Source organism: Podarcis cretensis (genome assembly GCF_951804945.1).
Source record: "Podarcis cretensis genome assembly, chromosome: 13".
Classification (NCBI taxonomy): domain Eukaryota; kingdom Metazoa; phylum Chordata; class Lepidosauria; order Squamata; family Lacertidae; genus Podarcis; species Podarcis cretensis.
In genome coordinates, this window is record NC_137182.1 from 51,777,165 (window position 1) to 51,804,208 (window position 27,044).

Below are 27,044 nucleotides of genomic sequence, written 5' to 3' on the forward strand. Positions count from 1 at the left end.
TAAAACATTCCTGTGGTCTAGTAACTTGGTTAGGCTTATTTTCCAAGGCTGCTAAACATCAGGAGAGGGGAGGGAAAAAATGAAGGGCGCAAGACAGAGAATCACAGATCTACGTAATGCATACCGAAAATTATTTGCACATCCTGGGACAGCCTCAGAGAGCGTACCCCTGTCTCCTTTACAAAACCCACCTTCCAGATTACGGACTGCCAGAAAAGGCAGTTTCAAGAAGGCCCAGAAGGCCTTCTGGGAGATGATTTATAATGAAATGAAAAAGGTATTTAAATATACCTTCCAGAAGAAACCAGAGGCCTTTCTCCTGGGCATGGTCGGCCAATTGGTGCGAAGGGAGGATAGAACTTTTTTTATGTACGCTACAACAGCAGCAAGAATACTCATCGCGAAGTATTGGAAGACACAAGAATTACCCACCCGAGAAGAATGGCAGAAGAAAGTGATGGACTATATGGAATTGGCTGAGATGACTGGCAGAATCTGGGACCAAGGAGAAGAGTCGGTGGAAGAAGATTGGAAAAAATTTAAAGTATATCTTCAAAAATATTGTAAAATTAAGGACTGTTAGAAAGATGTTGGAAAAAGAAAATTAGATGGTTTTGGTTGAAATGACATAAAGGACTAAGTAAAGATGAGTTGATGAAATTGACGAAAGAGAGGATGTTAAATTGTAATATATTATATTAAATTACTTAAATGAAAATAAGGTTGGAAGGATTTGCTGAAATAACGATTTGAATTAGAATACAAAATTGGGAGGTGAGAGGAGGTCAAGGAAATAAGTAAAGGAAGAAAGTTATGTAAAGGTTTAATCAGTTCTTTTTATTTTTTAAAGTGGATGTATTTTTTTCTTTTTTGGTGTTGTTGTTTCTTGTTGCATTTTGTATTTTTCTTTTCTCCTTTTTGTTATTCCTAAATTTTAAATAAATATTATATATAAAAAAGAAAAAAAGAAAAGGCAGTTTCAAGTAGTGGGAGAAGAGATCAATTCATTGAAAGTAGGGCAGGGGGAGATTGAAGGGCAAAGTAAGGGAGGGTATTTGATCACAGTACTAGGCCTCTCCTCTCTTTGATTCAACCCAACCACACACCCTCAAGAAGAGACCCAGGGGAATTTACAGACCACTCCTAGGATGGGAATGTGTTTCAGGTTGAGAATCACAGCATTGTAGACCTGGATGGGACCACGAGGGTCATCTAGTCCAACCCCCTGCAAATGCAGGAATCGTTTGCCCCGTGTGGGGCTCAAACCCACAACCCTGACTTTAAAGTGAACACTCTCAAGTCACTCAGATCCATTAAGGGTTTTTGTCACTATTTGGAGGGGGTGTTCACCACAATTATTTCTGGTACAAGGACAAACTTTTAAAGCCCTAATAATAATAATAATAATAATAATAATAATAATAATAATAATTTATTATTTATACCCCGCCCATCTGGCTGAGTTTCCCCAGCCACTCTGGGCGGCTCCCAATCAGTGTTAAAAACAGGACAGCATTACATATTAAAAACTTCCCTGAACAGGGCTGCCTTAAGATGTCTTCTGCCTTAGACCTTTCAGAGCAAGAACTGGGGGAATCAATATCTCCAGGTCTCTCCCTGCCCTTCTAAAAAGAGGGGAACTATTATCAAAGCAGAGGAAGCTAAGAAGAGATTCAAAGGGTGGACAGAGAAGAATGAGTGAACAATTACATATGCCAGTTCATTGGAAGAGAGAATGCTAAATGGCATGATTTGGTAGTTTGTGTCCCTCACCCAAATCCGTTATTTGATGCTGCTCAGGGTCCCTTTTCCAACGCTATGATTCTATGACTACATCTCCCATCATCCCCTGACAGTTTAGTCAAGGATGATGGGAGTTGTGGTCCCACAACATCTGAGGGCAACCCCCCCCTCCCCAAAGTATAAGAAGGTTGCTTTGAGGTGGGGGTTCCCAAACCTGGGTCTCCAGCTGTTTTTCTCAGACTACAATTCCCATCATCCATGACAACTGGTCTTGCTAGCTAGGGATGATGGGAGTTGTAGTCCAAAAAAACAGCTGGAAACAGTTTGGGAAACACTGTTTTAAGGTATACAGAGGAGATGGAGGGAAGGGTGATAATACTGCTGGCAATGAGTTATGTTTATTAAAGAGAGAGAGAAAGATAATATGTTGTTGGACAAGTGAAGAACTGGTTAATTAGTTTCTCTTTCATATATAAACCTGCTAGTTTTGATATATTTTAAATTCACATGCTGGACACATATTACTGAGCTATCATCTGATTAAGTACACAAGTCAGGCCCATTTAAAAAAATCCCGCTGAAGACTGGAGTAAGCTCACATCAAAATCTGTGGCTCATCTGTGGGATATTGGTGGATTTTTGTGGATAAAATATAGCTGTAGGTCTACACAGCATAAGCTTTATTAATACTCAGGCAGAAAAAAGTACGCATAGTCAAACACAGCTGTGGGGGTGGGGGGAAACGATGTAAGTTTATAATTTTTGCACCGGCTGATTTTTATTATTTTAAATCTCATTACAAAATCATCATCTGCTAATTTAGCAGCTGTTCTCTCTGTGTGTTTGAGCTCACAATATTCCCACAAAGGGGCAGGGACAAGAGGGAGACTTTTCTCCACAAGGTACGGAAGCGCCACTTGGAACCTCAGAATGTTTTTGCAATTATTATTATTACTATTATTATTTATTAAATCTGCATACTGCCCTCCACCTGTAGATCTCAGGGCAGCTAACAACGCAGAGAACCGTGTTCCACCACAGCCCAGCAGTGCCAGCCATTCCTTCAGGAGCAAAATCCCCAGATTTCACCACCAAAATGCCTGCCCCCCCCTCCTTTGAATTCTTCAGCCCCGAACAAATTCTAGACCATCTGTGTGCATGCAGAGTGCAGCTCCCTCGTCAGCCAAGCATGCCTCAAGCATTTCTGCAGCGGACTCAAAATCATCTTACCCTCCCATAACCCTCTATTTTTAAAGAAATTTGCCAGAAAAATCTCCCAGTCTCGCTGAACATCTGTTCTTGCCTGCCATCCTGACACCCCCCTAAACAACCCTCAATTCTTGGGCATGCACACCACTGTAGCCCCCAAAATGCACCCACAACAAATGCCATATTATGTGTGTTTGTGTGTTTGTGTGTGTGTGTGTATTTATATTCTCATTCCTTTCCCCTCACCTTCCCCCAATCCCTCCACACTTTGTTCCTGCCTGTTTTTCTTAATTATGCACGTACATTTCCTGTCCATAACACACAGACCCGACTCTAAATCTTACCTCCCCAAATCCAGTTTTACCATCTCTTCCACAATGTCATCACCCCTATCCCCATCTCCACCCCCTTTCAGAGCTTAGGAAGCATTCTGGGGAAAGACAACACAAAATTCGTGAAGGATCTACATCCCCCAGAAAGAAAAACAGAAAATTTCATATTGGGGGGTGGGGGTGGTCTCTACGACTCCTTTCTATGGTGCACAAAGGGAGCCCACACCACAAGGATGCCAATCACAGCAAGGAAAGGAAGCTGAGGTTTTTGCAGAATAAAGGGGGGGCATTCCACTCTCGCCCTCCTGCCACCACAAAAGAGGAACAAACAGCAAAGGTTGAATGAAAATCAAGGAAGTGACAACTGCCTGGGAATAAAGGGTATTTTTAGCGTCATCTGTCTGCCTGCTTGCGTTTGCAAAATCTAAAAATACTCAAAAGGGTGAATATGGGAGGGGTGGCAGGTCTTAAACGTGCCCCCCCCACATCCCCATTATTTCAGATGTGGTGAGGGGCTGTATCTAGTGCCTTGCTGAAAAGGAAAAATGGAAAGTGGGGGCACTGAATGCATATATCTGGTCAGATGATGCTTTCAGAACACCCCCCTGTCGATTTCAACCATCAGAGCATTTGGCATCCACTGGCGTTTGTGGGGAGGGGGGGTATCGCTAGGCACCCACCACCACCATATACCTAACACCTGTAACCACGGGGGGGGGTGGTGTCTGTTAATTTTTTTACACTGACACAGGAATCAGTTAATCGCCTCCAGGTATGCTAATGGAGGAGAAAAAGGGAGGGAGGAAGCAGGCACTCCCATTTAAAAAAACAACAGCAGAAACATTATATGCAGGCAGATTTTTAGAAAAAATGTATTTAATGCTAGCTTTTTCCTGCAAAATATATTTAAAAAGAAGGAAGGGGCAATTCTCCATCAAAACAGGCAGAGATTAAATGGATGGGGACAAGATTAAAGCGGAATGTCCGACTATTTATTAAAATCACCTTCCCTAGATCCTGGCTACATCAAGAAGATTTCGAGGGGGGGGGGGGAATAAAACAGGGCTCTCCTATACGTCCTCCCCCCCCCCCCCAAGGAGGGGAAGGATCATACACGATGACCTCATTTATTTCTCGCTATCTTAGGGGAAATGCAACACCGCATGTTGTTTATTTCTCTCCTTGCCTATTTTAGGGGGGCTTTCTCTCCCCCCCCCCGACTCCACGATCGAGGTGGAGGGGGATGAGATGAGAGATGCAACATTGCAACCAGTTAATCCCTTTGCCTGCGGAAAGATGCGAGGTTTGGAGAGGAGGGGGAAAGCTTGGCGGTGGCGGGAGAGGCACCCCCCTCCGGCCATCTCTTTCAAGGTGGAGGAAGGCTCCTTGCCCCCACCCCGCTCGATCTCTTCCAGCCGCCTCACGTCCTTGCCCTGATCCCCCCCCCCTCCTTCCCTAGATCGCCTTAGGCTGATGTGTGGGTGGGCGAAGAGAGACACAAAAGGATAACGCGCTTTGGCGTGGGGGATGGGGGGGGCAGCGCAACGTTTCTACATTCATTTCTCACCACCGCGCTCCCTTCACCCAGTCCAACGCCCTGAAAACCGGGTGGTTGTTTTGCAAAGGACGGCGGCCAAGCCCTTCGCCTCCTCCTCCCCCCCTCCCCAAAATGGGGGTCCAAACCTAATGCACAAACACTAATGCAAGCCGGGGGTGATTGCACGCCATCGATCTCGTTGCAATGACCCTCTCCCCTTAAGCACCGAAAAAGGGGGAAAAAAACCACCCGCGGGGGTCCATTGCGTGGGCGGCTCTGAGCCGCCTTCCCTCCCTCGCGCCGGTGAGCATACGTCAAAACCCTCTTTTTTTTTTTCCACATGCACCCGACTCTATGCACCCTGAAGAGCATTGCTCGCCCCGCGGCGCTTTGCAAATGGGGCGCGCTACTCACATCTCCGGGGATGCTGGTCGAGGCGGTTGCGGGGCTCGGAACGGGGCTGGCGGCGGCCGCGGCGGCACCTGCTGCTGGGCTCGCGCTCACTGAATGGCGCGGGACCGCTTCGGCTGAGTCGGGAAGATGGCGGCCGAGCTGCTGGCATCCGGGCACTTCGGAGAAGCGAGCAGGACTGGGGAGGAGGAGGAGGAGGAATGGCACTGGGAAAGGGAGGGGCGGGGCGCAGGGAGAGGGAGCACCTGCGCGGCCGCCATGTTGGCTTGCCTCGTTTCCCTCACAGCAGGCCTTTGAATGTGACTCGCTTACCCTCCTTCCTCACCACTGATGACCAGGGAATGGGGGAATGAAACGAAATAAAATAAAATAAAATAAAATAAAATAAAATAAAATAAAATAAAATAAAATAAAATAAAATTGTGTCCAATACAAAACGAGGGGTTTGTGTGGGAGAGAAAAAGGCAGAAAAAGCACAATGACAGGGTCACCTCACAAGCTGAGGGAACAACTCTCTCCGTCCTGTCTTGCTGCTTTAAGCCTCACAATGTAATGAGTGTAAAAACCACCATAAATGCAAATAAGCCACCTTCCTCCATTAATAAGCTCTTTAATACCTCTCTAAAGCCTTCGTGGCTTTCCATGAGGGGAGGGGGCTGCACCCATGCTTTTTGCTTGGTTTTAAGTGTGGTATTTATGGGAGGCGCTTTTAGGGAAAGCACAGCAAGGTGGTAAAGCATCAGAGCGCAAGGCCCGCAATGAGCTTGGTAAAAGCGCCATGGCCGGTCAGCCAAGATGGAGTCGCCATGGCCCAAGGAAGCGTGCCTCCTAAGAGAATATAATGAAAATGATCTACAGGTGGTACATGACACCAGTCAAGCTTGCAAAAATCTATCATTTGCCCGATAACAAATGTTGGAAATGTAAAGAGACTGAAGGAACATTCTTTCACTTTTGGTGGACGTGCCCAAAGATTAAGGCTTTCTGGGAGATGATCTATAATGGAATGAAAAAGGTATTTAAATATACCTTCCTGAAGAAACCAGAGGCCTTTCTCCTGGGCATGGTCGGCCAATTGGTGCCAAAGAAGGATAGAAATTTTTTTATGTATGCTACTGCAGCAGCAAGAATACTTATTGCAAAGTATTGGAAGACACAAGATTTACCCACCCGGGAAGAATGGCAGATGAAGGTGATGGAGTACATGGAACTGGCGGAAATGACTGGCAGAATCCGAGACCAGGGAGAAGAGTTGGTGGAGGAAGATTGGAAGAAATTTAAAGACTATCTACAGAAACATTGTAAAATTAAGGAATGTTAGAAGGATGCTGGAATGAAGCTATGTGGTTTTAGCAGTAATGTTATAAAGGATTAAGTAAAAATGGATTGTTAACAGGTCAGAATGTAAAGTTACAATATATTAAGATAAATTAGTAAGATAAAAATAAAGAAGGAAAGGATTTGCTGAAACAACTAATGAACTAGAATACAAAAAAGGGAGGTGCGAGGAGATCAAGGAAACAAGCAAATGATAGATAAGATATGGAAAGACGGATTTGTTTTTAATTGTTTTTATTTTTTTGTATTTTGTATTTTCTGTTTTTCTTTTTCTTTCTTTTTTATTCTTCTAACTTTTTGAAACACCAATAAATATTATATATATAAAAAAGGAGGCGTGCTTCCTAAGTACTTTGGGGTACCTCACGGAAATAAGATTTATAAATGGAATGGCTCATCTATGGTTACTGCAAGGCACACTGTGGAGAAGGAAGCTTCCGGTTCTGCTTGAGAGTTTCCCAGAAGCCCCTAGCCGAACACCATTTTTTGACAAGATGCTGTGGTCCAGACGGATGCTGGGTTAGACCCAGCAGAGCTTTTACGGCAACATGGCTTTGTCCTGGCTTTGAGGGAAAGAAGCCGCTAGGATTGGGCTGTAGACACAATCCCGTATTTGTCCCGCTAAAATTCCCAAAGGGTCAGTGTGGCTTGTTGTAGGAATTTATGTATAGGTTGGGGGGGGGTCCCTCCAGGAGATGTCATGCACATGCAGCCCACTACCAAAACCAGCACAATCGCTTTTGTGATTTGTCCCCACAAAACACCCCATCACAGTTTCTTCCTATCTATTCAAAGGGCCTCTGCTGCACAATACCAAATGTAACAATTCACTGATAAATGTATCTATGTACTGGCTCACAGGGAAAACTTCAGAAATTCATATAGACATGTGAGCTCAGCTACTCAGCAGCCCCTCTGCCTGAGTGATAATCCCTGGCATCCTGATACCTGAGTGCCAGACAGGTAGCCATTCCAGAAATAACAAACCCAGATGAAGACAAAACGGGTGTGATTCACTTGGCTGGGAAACAGGGAAATGTAAAGATCTTTTTTGTTGCACTTGATGGGTGTTTGGTGGAGGGCAAGGGGAACCATGGGGCAGGGTCCAGGATGCTCAGATTACTGCCACCAGACCTCCCCTTTCATGATGCAACCGTGATGTAGTTTGAGAGGGTGTAACAAGGGAGCCAGCGTACAGCTTCCGGGTCATGTGGTCAGTATGACTAAGCCGTTTCTGGCGAACCAGAGCAGCGCACGGAAACGCCATTTACCTTTCCGGCAGAGCGGTACCTATTTATCTACTTGCACTTTGACGTGCTTTCGAACTGCTAGGTTGGCAGGAGCAGGGACCGAGCAACGGGAGCTCACCCCGTCGCGGGGATTCAAACCGTCGACTTTCTGAACGGCAAGTCTTAGGCTCTGTGGTTTAACCCACAGTGCCACCTGCGTCCCTAACATGAGGATTAGCAGCTAATAAAAGTTTGGGTTCTCTTTTGTTTGGGGCTTCCATCTTGTTCCACCTGGTGGCAGGTGGGAGTCCTGTTGCGACAGTCTTCAATCAAGACCAAGCCTACTGGCCGCTGTTTTGTATTCCTGGCTGGTGTCCTAGTTTTTTGTCCAAGGGAGCCCTCAGATTTCTCCATTAACAAGCTAAAGCATAGAATCATAGAATAGAATCATAGAATCATAGAGTTGGAAGAGACCACAAGGGCCATCGAGTCCAACCCCCTGCCAAGCAGGAAACACCATCAGAGCACTCCTGACATATGGTTGTCAAGCCTCTGCTGAAAGACCTCCAAAGAAGGAGACTCCACCACACTCCTTGGCAGCAAATTCCACTGTCGAGCAGCTCTTACTGTCAGGAAGTTCTTCCTAATGTTTAGGTGGAATCTTCTTTCTTGTAGTTTGGAACCATTGCTCCGTGTCCGCTTCTCTGGAGCAGCAGAAAACAACCTTTCTCCCTCCTCTATGTGACATCCTTTTTATATATTTGAACATGGCTATCATATCACCCAGCAGGTGGATTGAGAAATGAAGGCACGTGGTGCATTGTCACTATGGAACTTGTTCCCACAGGAGGCAGGGGTGGCCAACTTGGTTTTAAAAGTGATGACAAATTCACAGAGATGGCTATGCTCGTCTCCACAGTCAGAGGCAGCAATGTTTCTGAATACCAGTTGCTGGAAACCACAGGAGGGGAGAAGGCTCGTGTTCGAATCCTGCTTGCCCGTTTCTCACAGTACATTCTGGTACTTCTGGGTTTCAGTGCATCCGTAACCCAAAAACGCGCAACCTGAAGACAGAAGTATGACTGTATTCAGGTATCTGAAGAAGTGTGCATGCACACGAAAGCTCATACCAATAACTAACTTAGCTGGTCTCTAAGGTGCTACTGGAAGGAATTTTTTTATTTTTTTATTTTACTTTGTTTCGACTACCAACACAGCTACCTGCCTGTAAGGAAAACACAGCTAGAGCAAAATCGTCTCCAGGAAACCACCCAAGGGGGCGTTGAGCCACAGATACTCAACAGTCCAAGTGGCTGAAAAGTTGAAATACAAAGGATCTTTGGGGAAAATTATACACCTAAAAGCCAGTTAGTGGAGGTGGGTGGTACCTCAGTTCTCGAACGTCTCCGTCGACGAACAGTTCGGAACCTGAATGCTGAAAACCCAAAAGTAAATGTTTCCGTTTTCAAACATGCCTTGAAAGTCTAACTGCTTCCGCTGCGTGTTTTTCGGGTTTTTTCAACTGAATTTGTGGACAGCCCTTTGCGCCTTGGCTTTTGAACGTTTCAGAAGTCTTCTGGAACGGATTACGTTTGAGAATCGAGATACCAAGCAGCATGTTCTGAGAGTAAACACACTAAAATGAATGCATATGACCGAGGTCTACTCATGTCAGGGAGCTTACTCAAAGAAGTCCCAATTTATTTCAGCCTCTCTCTCTCTCTCTCGCCAAGAATATGATGTGTAGTGTTGGACCTCGACAGAGCTTTCCAAACTGTGTGTCATGTTGCAGTGTGCAGGTGTGCAAACGTTCCCCCCGCTCCTCCCGGGGCTAGAAAGGGGTTAGTGTAACCTCTCGTTTGCTAGTAAAACTGAATTACTGCATCGCGAAATGATGCGTGTTTGGAAAGGTCCAGAATAGGACCTGGGAGACCAGGGTTCAAATTCCATCCAGCCATGCCAATCACTCTCTCTCGGTCTAATGTACCTTCACAGGGTTGTTGCACAAATAAAACGAGGAGTCATAGAAACACAGTATTGTAGATTTAGAAGTACTCCAAGGGACATTTAGTCCACCGCCCTGCTGCTCAGAGGGAAGGTGGCGTACAAATACAGTGGTACCTCGGGTTACATGCTCTTCAGGTTACAGACTCCGCTAACCCAGAATTAGTGCTTCAGGTTAAGAACTGTGTTTCAGGATGAGAACAGAAATTGTACTGCGGCGGCGCAGCAGCAGCAGGAGGCCCCATTAGCTAAAGTGGTACCTCAGGTTAAGAATGGACCTCCGGAACGAATTAAGTACTTAACCCGAGGTACCACTGTACAGCCTCACTGGCTGCTTTTTATATCTTATTTTAGAAGGCAGTTGGGGCACTACATGCAACTGCCATGTTACCCCCTCAGTGTGAATTAGCCCTTTCCGTTGAATATTCTATTTATGCTTTTAGTTCTTGAAATTCTCTCTCCTATCGTGAAGCTCCATGCAGCATACATGAAATCTCTGCTTTCCAAGCTGTCTTTTGGAAAGTCCAAAGGAAGAGTTTATGGCAGGGCGGGGCATCTGGGCAGGAAAGTACATGTATACTCAGCCCGAGCCACCACCCCCAGCATAACAATGAGTCCTCTGTGTCAAGCGCCAAGCCAAACCCCACCCATCTGTTTCTGCGCTTTGAGGAAATTGGAAATAACCATCCAAAGTTTCAGCTGGACGAAGGAAGAGGAGGCACAGCCAATCAAGTATATATAAAAAATAATATTAGTTTTATTAAAGACGCAAACATCTCCGTAGGATAATGCCACAAGATCAATGTCTTAGAACGGTCTGGGTGACTGTGGGCCTATTAAAAAGAGCTTTTCAGAGAGCAAGGATTAAAGGCCTTCAGTTCCAACTGAAGCAACACCCATTTTTCAATACGGACTCTGAAGCAATCGAAGCCAGCTCCCCCAGAAGCTTGGAGGGGCAAGTTTATCCACCAGCAGGCAGAAATACACTACTCGCCTATCAGTTCTTCCAGCAAGGCCCTCCAGGAGCAAAAATAATAATAATAATAAAAAAAAATAAGACCCTACAATCATTTGAAAGAAAACCTTAAAACATAACCAAACCAAAATTCTTCCTGGGCCACTGCTCGGTTATGACTAGTCCCTCCTCATGTGTCGCTCCTTAGAGCTAGTTCACAGGCCCAGCGTTATAGACAGGAGGCAGCACCCGCCGCGAGTTGGCTTTCACCCAAGGGTGCTCCATCACACCCTGAAGTGGCAGTCGATCAGCCGGGTTGTGGCGCAGCAGCTTTGAAATCAAGTCCCGGGCGCCTTCTGTCACAAACGGGGGGAACTTCAGATCTACCTGTATTTGGGGTACAGGAGAGAGAGAAAAGGGAGTCAAGACCACAAACCAGAGAAAAGCAGGCATGGGAGGATTTAACAAGGGACAAACGCTTCCTCGGCTTCTGAACGCATTTCTCTCTCACACACACACTTGGAAAGACATCTCTGGTACTTGCATTGGTAACATATTTAGGCAGGAAGCAAGTGAGCTCCCGTTGCTTGGTCCCTGCCCCTGCCAACCTAGCAGTTCGAAAGCACGTCAAAGTGCAAGTAGATAAATAGGTACCACTCCGGCGGGAAGGTAAACTGTGTTTCCGTGCGCTGCTCTGGTTCACCAGAAGCGGCTTAGTCCTGCTGGCCACATGACCCGGAAGCTGTATGCTGGCTCCCCCGGCCAATAAAGTGAGATGAGCGCCGCAACCCCAGAGTTGGTCACGACTGGACCTAATGGTCAGGGCTCCCTGATCGGCAAGTCTTAGATATATAATAAATGTTCATAAATGTACCAAGCAAACACGTACATAAATATATAAAGCACATGTCTGAAGCAACACAGGAAGACAGTCCTGAAACCATTTTGACTCCCAAACTGACCAAATGGGAGGTGGTGGGGGAAAAACCCTTCCTTGTTACAGGAATTTAGTAACCACCATCTCAAAGGAATGGACAGACTACCAGGAAAGGGAATCAGATGGGGCATTATCAAATAACCTGGCAGACAGGAAAAACAACAACATTCAAATTTCTGTTGTAGACCACCTTTTCTGTGATGTAGGTATGATGTTTGGGGGGGGGTCCTTGGGTTACACCGCTTCTGTGTTGTATGTATGATGTATGGAGGGGTGGTCTGGAGCTCCAGGGCAGGGAATTTAAAATGTCTATATAGGGGCAGCTACACCTTGGTTCTGGGTCCTCCTCCTTTCCTGCGTGTGAGGGGAGCACCCTGTTGCAACAGTTCAATAAAGATCAGGCTTACCAGCTGCTTTGCTTCTCAATATTCTCTGGTTGGCCTCTGTTATTTTCTCCTAACAATAGTATACGGGCTCTTGGATACCCCATAACGGAAAAAGATTTTGTTTACAACAGCATCAAGCTTTCTTTCTCCAAGATGGGCTATTTTCACAGGTGGACGAGCCCCATCTGCCCCTCACTTCCCTCTGTACTCTCCTCAGGTAGCTTTCCCTATTTTGAATTATCGTAAGACATGGTGGAAGGGAGATCTCATTTTTGCTTACTTTATTGCTAGACAGCCTCTGCTCAGCCAGTTGGTATGTTGTATGTACAGTGGTACCTCGCAAGACGAATGCCTCGAAAGACGAAAAACTCGCGAAACGAAAGAGTTTTTCGTTTTTTGAGTTGCTTCGCAAGACGGATTTCCCTATGGGCTTGCTTCGCAAGACGAAAACGTCTTGCAAGTTTGTTTCCTTTGTCTTGCAAGTTTGTTTCCTTTTTCTTAAAACCGTGCATTCACTTCGAGGAGCAACTCATAGCACATGGTGTGGTAGCCTTTTTTTGAGGTTTTTGAAGACTTTGGTGATTTTTGAAGCTTTTCCAAAGTCCGTGCTTCGCAAGACGAAAAAATCGCAAGACGAAAAAACTCGCGGAACGAATTAATTTCGTCTTGCGAGGCACCACTGTATAAGGAAATTTTGCCCATGGTATGACTATTTTACTATTTTCCACCTTCTCATTTCGACTTTCTGGCACCCTACCTGCATAACCTAGCAATCCCAAAATATAGACACGCTTTTACCCTCGCAAAATTGAATGTACTGCCCTCGGCTGTACTTGAGGGACGATTCCAACACATTCCACACGAAAAACGCTTATGTCCCTGTGGAGATGGCAGTCCCAAATCGGTGGCACATGCCCTTCTGGCTTTCACTCTTTATAAAGACTTGAGGAATGAGATGATCACCCCTCTTTTATTGTCCATTCCGGGTCATCCAACCACTGCCACGGTACCCTTTCTCTTGGCAGATCAAGATGAGCAGATGAAAGCAAAGTCTGCAAGGTTTTTAGCTGGGGCAATCAGAATAAGGTCCACTATTTGACTGCTGATTCAGGATCCTAAAGTGTGTTTTATATAATCGACTTTTTACCGTATTTTTCACCCTATAGGACGCACTTTTTCCCCTCCAAAAATGAAGGAGAAATGTGTGTGCGTCCTATGGGGTGAATGCAGGCTTTCGCTGAAGCCTGGAGAGCGAGAGGGGTCAGAGAGTTGCCTGCATGCCGAAGCCTGTGCGTGCTGAGCTCAGCGCGTCCAGGCTTCACGGACCTCTCCGCAAGCAGCGGGAGCCAGCGCTGGGCTTCCACGGCTTGCAGAGAGCTGCCTGTTTGGGGGCTGGGGCAGGGGAAGCTCGGGCCTCCCCCGCCCCAGCCCCGCACCTGGGGGGGGAAATAATTTTTTTCCCTTTATTTCCCCCCCAACAAACTAGGTGCGCCTTATGGGACGGTGCGTCCTATAGGGCGAAAAATACGGTATTTCAGTTTCTTATATATCGCATTGTTGTATTGTTGCTATGGCCGATGGCTGACGCAAATAAACATTCATTCATTCATTCATTCATTCATTCATTGTATGTGTCTCTTCCTCCAAAACACCTTGAAGCGTCTTCATGTGCCCAAGGGCTGCCCCCCATTCTCCACACCCACCCTCATTCTCACACCCACCCTCCGAGGAAAGCTAGATCTAGAGAGGTGGGCCCAAGGCCTGCTTGAAGGATGGGAGGGGGGAGCCTGGGTTCCCCCAGCTTTTAAAGTCCAACACTGTAGCCACTAATCCCACATGGGCTCCAAGCCTCATGATTTCCCAGGTGTGCACTGCAGCGCCTCTAGGCTCTCATGAAAGGGTTGTAGCCTATTCAGGATACGTGTCTACAGCCCTGAGGAAAGTGGCAGCCAGGATCAGTGGTGGGTTCTGCACTGTGGGCAGCAAAGATCCAGTCAGGAAGCAAGTGCAATCACCGTATTTTTTGCTCCATAAGACGCACCTGACCATAAGATGCACCTAGTTTTGAGAGGAGGAAAACACGAAAAAATGTATTCTGAATGAAGGGGAGCCATCCGTCGTGGCTCGCTTTAGAGCAGCAAAGCGGACAGGAGCCGCTTACACGTCCCTCCTCCGTGCAGCATTCTCTTCATAAGACGCACAGACCTTACTTTTTAGGAGGAAAAAAGTGTGTTTTATTGAGCTAAAATACGGTAATCAGTGTTGGTGACCCCGGGTGGCCCACTCCATTCTGAAGCCGCAAGAACTGGCCCTATGCTTTTCACCAGTTCTTCTGCTACATAAGCTCCTAGTCCTCGTGCTTTTGTCTCTTCCTCTTCCCCCCTCCCTCTTTTGCACCACTTCTTGGGACAACCCCCTTTGGGGCTAGAGCCCTCCGGTGCTAGGAGCTCGAGGCTAGCAGAACCCTCCTGCTGCAACCCAGCAACTCTGCATGGAAATGGCTGGCATGAATGACAATTGTGGACGAACTGTGAAGCCGACTGTGAAACTCACCGATACAATGCGGCGATACGTCTCCGGGGCGGAGGCGGTCTCGAAGGGCGGGTGCCCCACCAGGAACTCGTAGCACAGGATCCCGATGCACCAGTGGTCCACCTTCTCGTTGTGTGGTTTGCCTTCAATCATCTCAGGGGGCAGGTAGTCCATAGTGCCACACATGGTCTTCCTCCTGAGGCAGAGCAGGAGGTCAAGGGCGGTTAAGAGCTGAAGGGATCTGGGGCAGCGCAGTGGAGAACAAGGGCCTCAGATATCCCAAGCCCACCAGGGCGAACCAAACCAAGGGCGTCCCCCTTACCTGAGCGAGGGGGCATGCACGGACCAGCCGAAATCAGCAATCTTCAGCTCCCCCTTCAGCCCCATAAGCAAGTTCTCCGGCTTGATGTCACGGTGAATGACCTTCTTGCTGTGACAGTAGAGGAGGGCATCAGCCAGCTCTTCCATGTACTGCAGAGGTGAAGCAAAGAAGGGCCCGTTGCGTACACCTTGGGACACCAGTGCCTTGCTATCCGAGAGACTTGAACTGCTCCTTTGGTGCATTAAAGGTAAAGGTAAAGGTACCCCTGCCCGTACGGGCCAGTCTTGACAGACTCTGGGGTTGTGCGCCCATCTCACTTAAGAGGCCAGGGGCCAGCGCTGTCCGGAGACACTTCCGGGTCACGTGGCCAGCGTGACATCACTGCTCTGGCGAGCCAGAGACGCACACGGAAACGCCGTTTACCTTCCCGCTGGTAAGCGGTCCCTATTTATCTACTTGCACCCGGAGGTGCTTTCGAACTGCTAGGTTGGCAGGCGCTGGGACCGAGCAGCGGGAGCGCACCCCGCTGCAGGGATTCGAACCGCCGACCTTTCGATCGGCAAGCCCTAGGTGCTGAGGCTTTAACCCACTTTGGTGCATTGGGTGACCTCAAACTGCACCCTTTGAATGACAGCCAAACAGATCAGCCACGTACCTACGGGACCGCCTCTCCTGGTGTGCCCCGCGGAGGACCTTAAGGTCCACAAATGACAACACTTTGGAGGTTCCAAGCCTCAAGGAGGTTAGATTGGTTTCAACTAGGGCCAGGGCATTTTCAGCAATGGCCCCGACATCGTGGAACACTCTGTCACAAGAGACTAGGGCCCTGCGGGACTTGATTCTTTCCGCAGGGCCTGCAAGACAGAGCTGTTCTGCATGGCCTTTGGTTTGGACTCAGTCTGACCCTTATGTTTCCCTCCCCTTATGGTCTTGATTTATCAGATACTTTAAAATGAGGTTGCATTTTAAATTGCATTTTAATCTGTATTTTAAATTGGTTTTCTTTTCTTTTCTATCCCCCCCCCTTTCCCCCCTATTATGTTTTTCCTGTGATTTTATTGGTGCTAGCCACCCTGAGCCCGGCTCTGGCCGGGGAGGGCGGGCTATAAATAAATTCTTTTTAAAATTATTATTATTATTTTGCCAGCTCCAGCTGGTGCACCCACGATGACCGTTCTTGGACAGGGATAGCCTGGCCAGAATGATTCATGCACTGGTAACCTCAAGATTTGATTAATGCAAACAAACTATTGCCAGCACCAGTTCTTAAAAGCTTACACTGGCTGCCCATATGTTACTGGGCCCCGTTCAAGATTCTTGTATATAATTTACTAGATTAGTCTTAAGGACACCTTAAAGACCAGCTGATCTCTGCATGTTGATGGAGGTCTTCAGGGGAGGTTATTAGTGGTCCTCCATGGTTCAAATGTTTGGCTTATAACTAACAAAAACCCAACCGTGTGGAAGGCATTCCAGACTGAGATTAGGCTAGACCCCTCCCTGAACTTTAGGCCCTTGGCAAAGGCTTTTCTATTTCAGCACAAGTGTTAAGCACGGTCTCAATTTATAGTGTTTATTAACAATAGGAATAGTAATCTCCCTTCTGTTTCAGTCACAGCAGTCACTATGGAGAAATTATCTTAATAACATATATTGTAGTATATACCCTGTGGATGTAAGCTAAATCTGCAAGGTAAAAGATTTTCCAAGTCTGTTATGATACAGGTGCTAAGTTTTGTCATCCACGCGAATTTACACTTGCAAATATTTTTTAAATGTTTCCAATAATAACAATAGGGACGCGGGTGGCACTGTGGTCTAAACCACTGAGCCTCTTGGGCTTGCCGATCAGAAAGTCGGCGGTTCGAATCACCGCGACGGGATGAGCTCCTGTTGCTCGGTCCCCGCTCCTGCCAACCTAGCAGTTAAAAAAACGTCAAAGTGCAAGTAGATAAATAGGTACCGCTCCGGCGGGAGGTAAACGGCGTTTCCGTGCGCTGCTCTGGTTTGCCAGAAGTGGCTTACTCATGCTGGCCACATGACCCAGAAAAACTGTCTGTGGACAAACGCCGGCTCCCTCGGCCAGTAAAGTGAGATGAGTGCCGCAACCCTAGAGTTGTCTGCGACTGGACTTAACTGTCAGGGGTCCTTTACATTTTAATAATAACAACAGCAATAATAATAACAACAATGTTTTCTCTTTCAAGGTTGGACATTAATTGCTCTTATTCAATGTAGGGGTTTTCTTTAAATCAGCAGTTCATGTACGCCAGGCATGTCCAACTGGTTGATTGCGGGGCATCCCTTGGTCGATCCTCAACAACTTTGGTGAAGGCTCCCCCCCAAAAAAAACTCAACAACTTTGGTCAATCCAATGGGTAGATCATTGCCAGTTGTTGTTTTTTATAGTGGGAGTAGATCACAGTCTCTCGGGAGTTGGACGCGCCTAATGTACAGCCATTTAGCCAGTGGCTTTCTGGGTTTTCCAACAGAAGACAACCCTAGCCCCACCTGGGAATACCGCCAGGGACCATTTTTGGGCAATGCTCTCCTGCTGAGCCACAGAAACATCTTACTGCCAATGCATGGGGTACCTTAAGGTTGAAGGCCCCCCCCAAGCTGTTATTTAACCTCTGAGCCCAGGCGCGGTGATGCGCAAGCTCACCGTGGCACTCCTCTGCTCATCAAAACGCCGGTGTTTCTGCAGTTCTTTGTAGAGCTCCCCGCGAGGGGCATATTCTAGGATCAGATATACACGCTTCCGGTCGTGGAAGTAGTTGTAAAGGCGAAGGATATTGGGGTGGCTGCAGGAAAGGGGAGGCGCGTTAGAATCTACGACCGGGGAGCGGCAGGAAAGGAAAGAGACATTAAAGCATAGGTAGGCAAACTAAGGCCCGGGGGCCGGATCCAGCCCAGTCGCCTTCTCAATCTGGCCCGCGGACAGTTCAGGAATCAGCATGTTTTTACAGTGCTTTTATTTAAAATGCATCTCTGGGTTATTTGTGGGGCATAGGAATTCGTTCATCCCCCCCCCCAAAAAAAATATAGTCCGGCCCCCCCACAATGTCTGAGGGACAGTGGACTGGCCCCTGCTGAAAAGGTTTGCTGACCCCTTCATTAAAGGAATGAAGATCCATGGGGCCACACAATTGCCAGCTTTTAATTTAATAGCATTCTTTGCGAGGGACAGAAATTTAACAAACAACATCATCTGTACAGCCGGAAACTGACAGGATTTTAGGGACAACAGCTTCTACACCCAAAGAGATGCCATCTTTTCCCAAAACTTCCTTGGCCGTTTTTGTCCTTGATGCTCACAGGAAGGGGGCAAAGCAGCCTGACAGTTAAAACTATTATAAACTTGTAAGCCTAGGGGCCTTTGGTCTTTTGCAGTACCTGAGGTGACACTGGATTTCAATCTCCCGCCGCAGCTGATGTTCCACGCACTCCTTCTCCATTTGGGATTTGAAGAGCACCTTCAGCGCCACAATGAACTTGGATTCTTTCTCCCGAGCCAGGTAGACGTTCCCAAACTTGCCTTTGCCCAGAGGACGCCCAATCTCAAAGTCATCAATGGTGAATAAGCGCCTGGAGAGTGGAGAACAAGTTAGCTGCATGACGGCCCAGAGGATTTTGTCATGTTGCAAGGAGGGGACGGGCACCTTGAAACCCTATTGTTCCCCGCAGGGAGACTCTCCTGACACCATCACTACATATCGTATTTTTCGCCCTATAGGACGCACTTTTCCCCCTCCAAAAATGATGGGGAAATGTGTGTGCGTCCTATGGGGCGAATGCAGGCTTTCGCTGAAGCCTGGAGAGCGAGAGGGGTCGGTGCACACCGACCCCTCTCGCTCTCCAGGCTTCAGGAAGCTCTGCGCAACCCTAGGGAGTCCGGCAGGAGTTCCCGCCAGGCTCCCCAGGCTTGCGGACAGCAGCCTGCAGCCCGAAACCCGGGGAGCACTCCGCAGCGCCCCCCGGGCTTCGGGCAGATATCCGCAAGCTTGCAGATAGCAGCCTGTTCTGCGGGCTGGGGTAGCTCGGGCTTCCCCCGCCCCAGCTCCGCGCCGGGGGGGGGGGAAATAATTTTTTTTCTTTATTCCTCTCCCCCCCCCCAAAAAAACTGGCCCTATAGGGCAAAAAATACGGTACCTTTAGGTACCAGGCAAAAACTTCCCTCTTCTCCCAGGCCTCTGGCTCATTAAACAATCTATGGCCTTTCGAAGTGGCAGGGTATTGTTTCGGTTTGATATTAGTCGTACCTTGGAAGTCGAACGGAATCCGTTCCGGAAGTCTGTTCGACTTCCAAAACGTTTGAAAGCCAAATCGCAACTTCTGATTGGCTGCAGGAAGCTCCTGAGTGCAGCGACTCACACAGAGTTAATTAAGGTTTGGCAGATAGCCAGGTCATGTGAAGGAGTAAGTCTTCCTGGTGATAACAGAGGCATGGAGACAGCTCCCTGATTGGTCAAGCTCTCTCAAGGGAGTGATAATTCATGGCCTACTAACTGGAATGTGTTAGTTCTGGAGTTCAGTGTTCAGTGTGTCAGTGTAAGAGTTGTGTGAGAGAGAGAGCTAGCAAAAGATCCGAGTTCTGTTCCTGTATATAATAAACACCTAACTACAAGTTCCTGGTTCCTGCTTCGTCTATCCTGTCTGCAGCCAAGTCGCCAATTAGTCAGAAAGTTGCAAAACACCAAATAGGTTTTGTCAATCAGAAGCTGTGGAAGCCCTGTCGGATGTTCGGGTTCCAAAAGAACGTTTGGAAACCAGAACAATCACTTCCAGGTTTGCGGCGTTCGGAAGCCAAAACGTCTGAGTTCCAGGGCGTTCGGGATCCAAGGTACGCCTGTATATCTTTGTGTTTTTATATTTAAACTGCTCTGGGATCTTTGGCTGAAGAGCGGGGTGGAAATTTAGCAAGTAGCTAGCCAGAGAACGCAAGCCCCAACCCATTCCCAAGTCCAGGAACAGATTCGCAACCACCAGCTTTCTGAAACCAGTAACAAGGGAACTCACTCCGGGCCTTCCTTTGGCGGCTGAGCCATGGATCCGGACTCAATAGGGACCCTGCCTGCGACAGCTGTGGAAACAGAAAACAACGTCATCCATAACACAGCAAGACCAACACAAGCACCAGCATCCTTTACGACAAGCAGTCTGGGGAAAACCCCAAAGCAATGGGGTGCATCCGAGGCAATTTCAGCAGCACAGGAATCAGTGAGAGACATGTTACAGAAAAATCTAGGTGCGAGGCTGCTCAGTCACCCAGCTCGTCGGGCAGAGTCCGTGGGCCCCTGTGGAATAAAGGAAGGAGTCCAGCCACCAACCGGAGCAAATAGCTGTAGACCAAAGTTTATTGCGCCACAGGTTCAAAGAGGAATTTTGAACCCCAAGGATGGGATGACAAAACTTTTAAAACTTTGCAACCATATCCCAGAATACAGTTTGTACAGCATCATTGCTACATCACTGATACATGTCCAGACAAGTCCTTGGTACAAGATTAGCATAAGCAGACATGTCAGGGCAAAAACAACTTTTTTGTCACTTTTTTATTATTTCTTTGTTTGACCCCTCAGAATTACTCCTCCTCATAGAAATAAACGTTAAATTAACAAGTTACCTTTTCGTGTGTGTGTGTTCTTCACTCCCCTTCAAAACAGTGACCAGCGTACATGCCCCTTACAATGTTGCGGCCGGCGGGAAGGTGACGTCGGGACGGTGCGTGACTAATGCACGCACCGCCCCCATGCGATGTCACAGCCAGTACAGCGCCCGCCACAGTGGGGAGTGTCGGGGCGCACAATGCGCCTCCTCCCCTCGCTAGTATCCGCCCCGGAGCCGCGGTAAAGGTGTAAAAGAGCCACATGCGGCTCCGGAGCTGTGGGTTGCCTACCCCTGGCATAGGCAAACACCTCCGAAGCCCCACCACCCAAAGTACAAAAAACTTCCTTTGCATGTCTGGACCCCTTGGCAAGTCTGGTGATGGGTTTAGGCTTTCCTTGGCCAACAATCAGCTCAGCAATTGTCACTTCTGGGCACTTCCTGGGGTAGGAGGTGTGTATACATGTCCTCACGCTTGGGGAGGTGGCAGGGAAAAGAGTCATTTTTCCAAGGGCAAAATAGTGTTGAAATGGAGGAAACTGGCAAAGGAGTTGTTTTTATATGATTATTAAAGCTAGGTAACTTCCCTGAGCTGTCAAGGATACATTTATGCATAATATTTCTAACATTTAACAACTTTAAAGATGTGCTCCCCCCCATAATTTCCGTAACAGACATTTCCAAAAATTTCCACAAAGCAGACCAGGTCTTACCCATATTCTGGGCACCCGAATCCTTTGGGCCTTTCTTTGTGCTGCTGGAAATAGCTCTGTGGGCCAAAAGCGATCCAGAAGGGGTGATGGATGATGGAGTGTTGGTATCCTTACAGGCAACCCTCTGAGCACTTGTCATGTTGTTCACCCGGTACTGCAGGAAAGGGACAACGCAATCAAGAAATAGGAGAGGCTGCAGCAAGAGTTAGGGACTCTTCTCCATTAGCCCCATTCAAGGTCACATTTCGTGGTTTTTAAATGAAGACGTACACACAGCCCTGTGTGCAAAGACAGAAAATCAGTGTATTTTGTATCAGTAGGTTTTCTGAAACACTCCAGTGATCTGATTTAAGTTGCTTATGTACTTGTACAGTGCTGCCTCGCAAGACGAAATTAATCCGTTCCGTGAGGCTCTTCGTATAGTGGTTTTTTCGTCTTGCAAAGCAAGCCCATTGACAGCTTAGCGGATTAGCACTATTAGCGGCTTTTAGCGGATCAGCTGATAGCGGCTTAGGAAAGGGGGGAGGGAAAAAACCCCGCAGGAACTCGCAAGACATTTTCGTCTTGCGAAGCAAGCCCATAGGGAAATTCGTTTTGCGAAGCGCCTCCAAAACGGAAAACCCTTTCGCCCAGCAGGTTTTCCGTCTTGCGAGGCGTTCGTCTTGCGGGGCACCACTGTACTTTTAATCTTTTGTTGGAAGCCGCCCAGAGTGGCTGGGGAAACCCAACCAGGTGGACGGGGTATAAATAACATATTACCGTATTTTTTGCTCTATAAGACGCACCAGACCACAAGATGCACCTAGTTTATGGAGGAAAACAAGAAAAAAAATATTCTGAATCTCAGAAGCCAGAACAGCAAGACGGATCGCTGCGCAGTGAAAGCAGCAATCCCTCTTGCTGTTCTGGCTTCTGGGATAGCTGTGCAGCCTGCATTCGCCCCATAAGACGCACACACATTTCCCCTTACTTTTTGGGAGGGGAAAAGTGAGTCTTATAGAGCAAAAAATACGGTAATTATTATTATTATTACTTGTATTTTGTGAGCAGAGCAAATAACTTTGAAACTGCCGGGTTTGTCTAGTATTAATTGTATTTACAACTGACATCCATCCACTATTACCAATGAACTTATGAAATGGGAAAATTTCCACGGAAAAGTAAAATAACAGAGAATGCTCCCCTTCACATCATTGGTTATATACCTTCATTTGAGGCCCCATTAATAAATGTGATACTAGTAAAAGCCACAATTTAGAGCCCACAGGCTACCAGACAAACACACGATGGGACTTTGTCAAGAGCAGAAGATAAGGTCAAAGACTGGTCATCCAATTTTTGTCTGTTACACATACAGTGGTACCTCAAGTTACGAACTTAATTCGTTCCAGAGGTCCATTCTTAATCCGAAACCATTCTTAACCTGAGGCGTGCTTTCCCTAATGGGGCCTCCCGCCGCCACCGCGCGATTTCCATTCTCATCCTGGGACAAAGTTCTCAACCCGAGGTATTACTTCCGGGTTAGCAGAGTTTGTAACCCGAGGTACCACTGTACTCAGTTTAACTCACCACCCCAATTAAGATTCCTTCACCATCCATCACAACAGTTGACACATTCCCACCCCACATATAGTTTTCCCAGCTGTGACAGATATAGGTAAAGACTTACTTTGGAAAGGCTATACATACTGCTCAGATTTTCCTTATTTGCCATCTTGGATCACAAGATGATCTGAAAGACCATCGGATCTCAGAATCCTCAGAGGGAGAGACAGCCCGCCTCTGGTGTCCAGCACCAAGTCAGAAAGATAGTGACCAAAATTACCGCAGCTCCAGTATTGAATCCCAAGAGTCACTCTGCAAAGGGTAAACAGATATCATGCTGTGGAACTGAACCAACGTTAGGAAATCTAGGTGCCAAATGGCTCCTGGGACATGAGTTGTGGGCGCCAAACATCCAGTCACCATTAAAAAAAAAAAAATATGCAACACCTTTTATTTATTTTTCCAGAAAGCGTGAACTAATACGCGATTCACATCTGACACATTGTTAATATCACACTTTTAACAGAAACCGTTAATACATGTTTAATTTTGCGTTCACAATAAAAATACAGTCGTACCTCCATTTACGTAACCAGAGGGTTACATAAACTTTGGGATGCACGCGGGTCAAACCTGGAAGTATTTTACTGGGTTTCGTAACGTGCGCATACGCAGAAGCGGTCCTCAGGTTGTGGGAACCTCGGGATCCGACTGGACTTCCGGAACGGATCCCATCCGCAACCAGAAGTACCACTGTACTTCAGTTTTCAAAAGACTATTTTTATTGTTCAATTCTGGCCTTCTAATACGCCCTGTAGCAACATCCTCCCACAGCTATACAGTGGTACCTTGGTTTACAAACTTAATCTGTTCCGGAAGTCCATTCTTAAACCAAGGCGTGCTTTCCCATAGCAGCGGGGGACTCAATTTATAAATGGAACACCCTCAACAGGAAGCGAAACCTGTTCTTATTTCAAGGCAAAGTTCACAAACCAAAACACCTACTTCCAGGTTTTAGCGTTCTTAATCCAAGTTGTTCATAAACTAAGCTGTTCTGAAACCAAGGTACCACTGTAGCAAGGGAGCACCTTTGTATCCCTCCACCTGTTGTCAGCGTTGCTGAGGGTTACTGAAAGCACTACTGCTGTGTTTGCTTTGGCAGCTTAAGGAGTGCCACATTCTTTAAGCACATTCATATATTTACAATAGAAAGGCACTGGGAAGAAAGAAGAATGTTGTTTACTCCTTCTAAACATACAAATGGTTGTTTGCAGCACATGAAACTTTCAGGTTCAAAAATAAGGATGTATGCTGCCCCAGTTTATGCTCCATATTTAATCACACCATTATGAGGGCACAGAACAACTGAATGCCTGAACATGCATATGTCACAGCTTGCAATATAATTGCCTGAAGGGATGTTCCTGCAAGCTTTATTTTTGTGATAACTTGTTGACTTGCCTTGGGTGTGCTCCTGTTTGGGATAGGGGGATGGAGTCCATTGTGCATACAGTCATTAATTTTTGAGAAAAGGTTCTGACAGAGCCTGGCAAAAATATTATTTCACATCCTGAAATATTACTGTGAACAGATTTAGTGTGTGCTTAATGACATGCCTTCCAGCTGCAAGAGAGTTCTCAATCACCTATTCCTAACTATACATCAATATCCCTAAAACTGGCATTCACGAATGCAAAACCTAACAGTTAAATTCAATTACCTTAAGCATGTGTTGAAAAGCATTTCATACCCGGGGAAGTGCTACAGAAATTATGAGCAAAAAAACATACCTTCAAGTTAGTAGTATGATGGCAAAATAATCCCCCCCCCTCCCCGTGAGCTACATTCTCCTTCTTGCTTTGAGGGTGACGTGGGTTTGGGGTTCTTGTTTTTTGATACAATCCAGCAGTTTTTAGACTTTATGAAACAAATATAAATGAGAGCAACCATATGATGCTACTTTCTGCACACTGTTCTGGAATAAAGGTCTCATCTGCGCTATAAACATTAAAAAAACAGCACCATACCATTTCAAGCCGGGACGGGACGGGACTGGGAAATGTAGATTGGCTAAGGGTGCTGCTGAGTTATTAGGAGACACCCCCCAAAAAAGAGATCTATAATTCCCAGAGCGGTTCAACAACCAATCCCTCCTTGCAGGGAACTCTCGAAGGGGAAGGGGTCTCCTAACATCTCTCAGCAAACTATAGTTCCCAGGATTGGGGAGCGGGGAGATCCATGACTGTTTAAAGCACTATGAAGCTGCTTTCCTATGCATAGTGAGGATTGGGCCTTTACCAGCTCTACACGGGGCTGCCCTTGAAGCTGTCCCAGAAACTCCAGCGGGTACAGAATGCTGCAGCGAGGTTCCTCACGGGGTCTCTGCCATGGGAGCATATTCACCCAGTGCTTTTCCAGCTGCATTGGCTCCCAGTGGAGTACAGGGTCAGATTTAAGGTGCTGGTTTTGACTTTTAAAGCCCTTCACGGCCTAGGACCCTCGTACCTACAGGACTGCCTCTCCTGGTACGCCACGCGGAGAGGTCCACAATTGACAACATTTTGGAGGTTGCAGGTCGCAAGGTGGTTAGATTGGTCTCAACTCGGGCCAGGGCCTTTTCAGTACTGGCCCCGACTTGGTGGAACGCTCTGTCCCAAGAGACTAGGGCCCTGCGGGACTTGACATCTTTCCTCTCTCGGTATGTCCCATAAGGTCCATAAATAGCAACACCCTAGAGGTCCCGGGCCCTAAGGAAGGCAGATTAGCCTCAACCAGAGCCAGGGCCTTTTCAGCACTGGCTCCGGCCTGGTGGAACTCTCTGCCTCATGAGACCAGGGCCCTGCAGGATCTGATCTCTTTTCTCAGGGCCTGTAAGACAGAGTTGTTCCACCTGGCCTTTGGCTCAGAATCAGTTGGATTCCTTCCTCCCCCTCTTTCTTTTTCCTTTCTCCTCCCATGATGAGATTGCTCCCTAATTGTTTTAATGTTGTATCTTAATCTTTTAAATTGTATTTTAATCAACTTGTTTTTATTATTGGTTGTTAGCCGCCCTGAGCCCGGTCTTGGCTGGGGTAGGGCGGGGTATTTTTTAAAAAAATATATATTTATTTATTTTACCCCGAGATCCACCCAGAGCCATTATCCACCCAACCCCATGCAGCCCTGTGGCTCTCCTTGCAATACCAGATCCCAGTCTCCCATCAGGTCCGGGAGGGTGGGAGCCGCAGTCCTGAAGGGGGACACGGGGGATCCCCGTCCCTGCCCCGCCGACCCCTTTTTCCTCCCACCGGCCCGCGAGATTCCCTACCTGCCAGCCAACAGCCTCCCATCCGCGTCGCCGCAAAAACGCCTTTGCCTTCGCTTTTCAAATCTGCCCTCCCGAAGCCCTATTGGCTGCCGCCCCGTTCCAGACGCGCCTCCTAATTGGTTCTCAGAAGCCAGCAACTCCGCCTCCCCTTCCGAAGGAGCGGGTCTCCCGTTTTCTCATTGGCTAATGGAAGGGCCTCTCGCGCGCCTCTCCTGCCCTTTCCATTGGTCAAGGTTCGACGCCTCTCCAGGGTTTGGAAAGGGGGCGGGATTTGCAAAGGGGAGGAAAGGGTACCGATTGGCTGCTTCCCTGCGCCCTTGACGATGCTCGCTCCCGATTGGTTAAGTCGGGAGATGGCCGAGCGCAAGCTTAGTGGTTGCGAGGACCTTGTCAATCTCCCCCCCCCACACACACACACACCAAAGCCGGCCAATCAGAAACCTGAAGAGGCAACTTAGGGAGGGATATGTCGGCCATTTTGTGAAACGACCAAGCATTGGGAGACGTGAGCCGAAAGAGGGATGGAGGGCCGCCATGCAAACAGCGCACCATGGAAACAAGGGGGAAGGGGCGGGGCCAGTGTAGAAAGAGCGGCCAATGGTCTTCCGCCAGGCGTATTCCACCAATTGCAGACGAAGGTGGAAGTAGGCGGGCCAACACGCAACTGATGGGCACTTCAATTGACCAATCACGCGAAAATAGAAGTGTAAGGGCCACCCAAGGATCATCTAGTCCAAACCCAGGCAATGCAGGAATCAGAAAAACAGTAGGATTAACTATAGAGAAATAAAACTTAATTCTGCTTTTATAACGATTGAGGTTAGAGAAGGATCGTCAGTAAAAATCAGAAAGGAGCAGGCCGGGGCGTTGCTGTTCCCCGGCCAGCGGAGACTCTAATCATGTCTCATGCGCTCTCCGTTCATCATGTTCTGTTCTC

General features: G+C 47.4%; 2 protein-coding genes across 5 annotated transcripts in view; both read right to left on the minus strand.

Moving 5' to 3' along the window:
* Window positions 1-5,403, minus strand: part of VAMP2 (vesicle associated membrane protein 2) — a 28,094-nt gene extending 22,691 nt beyond the window's left edge. The window contains exon 1 of the mRNA XM_079952229.1: window positions 5,236-5,403. Within this exon, the coding sequence (XP_079808355.1) occupies window positions 5,236-5,237 (2 nt within the window). The 5' untranslated portion in view covers window positions 5,238-5,403. The remainder of the gene's footprint in view (window positions 1-5,235) is intronic.
* A 5,133-nt stretch (window positions 5,404-10,536) lies between these two features.
* AURKB (aurora kinase B) lies at window positions 10,537-26,493 on the minus strand. Of its 4 annotated transcripts, XM_079952061.1 has the most exons (11): window positions 26,108-26,493; window positions 24,521-24,561; window positions 22,925-23,112; window positions 21,479-21,533; window positions 21,256-21,439; window positions 19,955-20,018; window positions 18,332-18,523; window positions 17,601-17,739; window positions 14,936-15,084; window positions 14,635-14,809; window positions 10,537-11,145 (listed from the first exon to the last, which is right to left on the minus strand). In XM_079952061.1, exons 4-11 carry the CDS (start codon window positions 21,485-21,487, stop codon window positions 10,969-10,971), a joined length of 1,089 nt encoding a protein of 362 aa, XP_079808187.1. In that variant the 5' UTR covers window positions 21,488-21,533; window positions 22,925-23,112; window positions 24,521-24,561; window positions 26,108-26,493; the 3' UTR covers window positions 10,537-10,968. The 4 variants fall into 4 exon arrangements, with proteins under 4 accessions (XP_079808187.1, XP_079808184.1, XP_079808185.1 ...); XM_079952058.1 differs by lacking the exon at window positions 21,479-21,533 and having other exon boundaries at window positions 21,256-21,409; window positions 26,108-26,489; XM_079952059.1 differs by lacking the exons at window positions 21,479-21,533; window positions 26,108-26,493 and adding an exon at window positions 25,984-26,096 and having other exon boundaries at window positions 21,256-21,409.
* Window positions 26,494-27,044: the final 551 nt, after the last annotated feature.

What these genes read in the sequence shown, in the direction of transcription:
- AURKB (XM_079952060.1), bottom strand. Translation starts at nt 22,969, where the DNA reads ATGGCAAATAAGGAAAATCTGAGCAGTATGTATAGCCTTTCCAAA. An exon ending in GTATGTATAGCCTTTCCAAA is followed by an intron (nt 21,410 to 22,924) that starts GTAAGTCTTTAC and finishes CCTTTCCTGCAG; the next exon opens with TACCGGGTGAACAACATGAC. An exon ending in GTGCATGCCCCCTCGCTCAG is followed by an intron (nt 14,810 to 14,935) that starts GTAAGGGGGACG and finishes GCTCTGCCTCAG; the next exon opens with GAGGAAGACCATGTGTGGCA.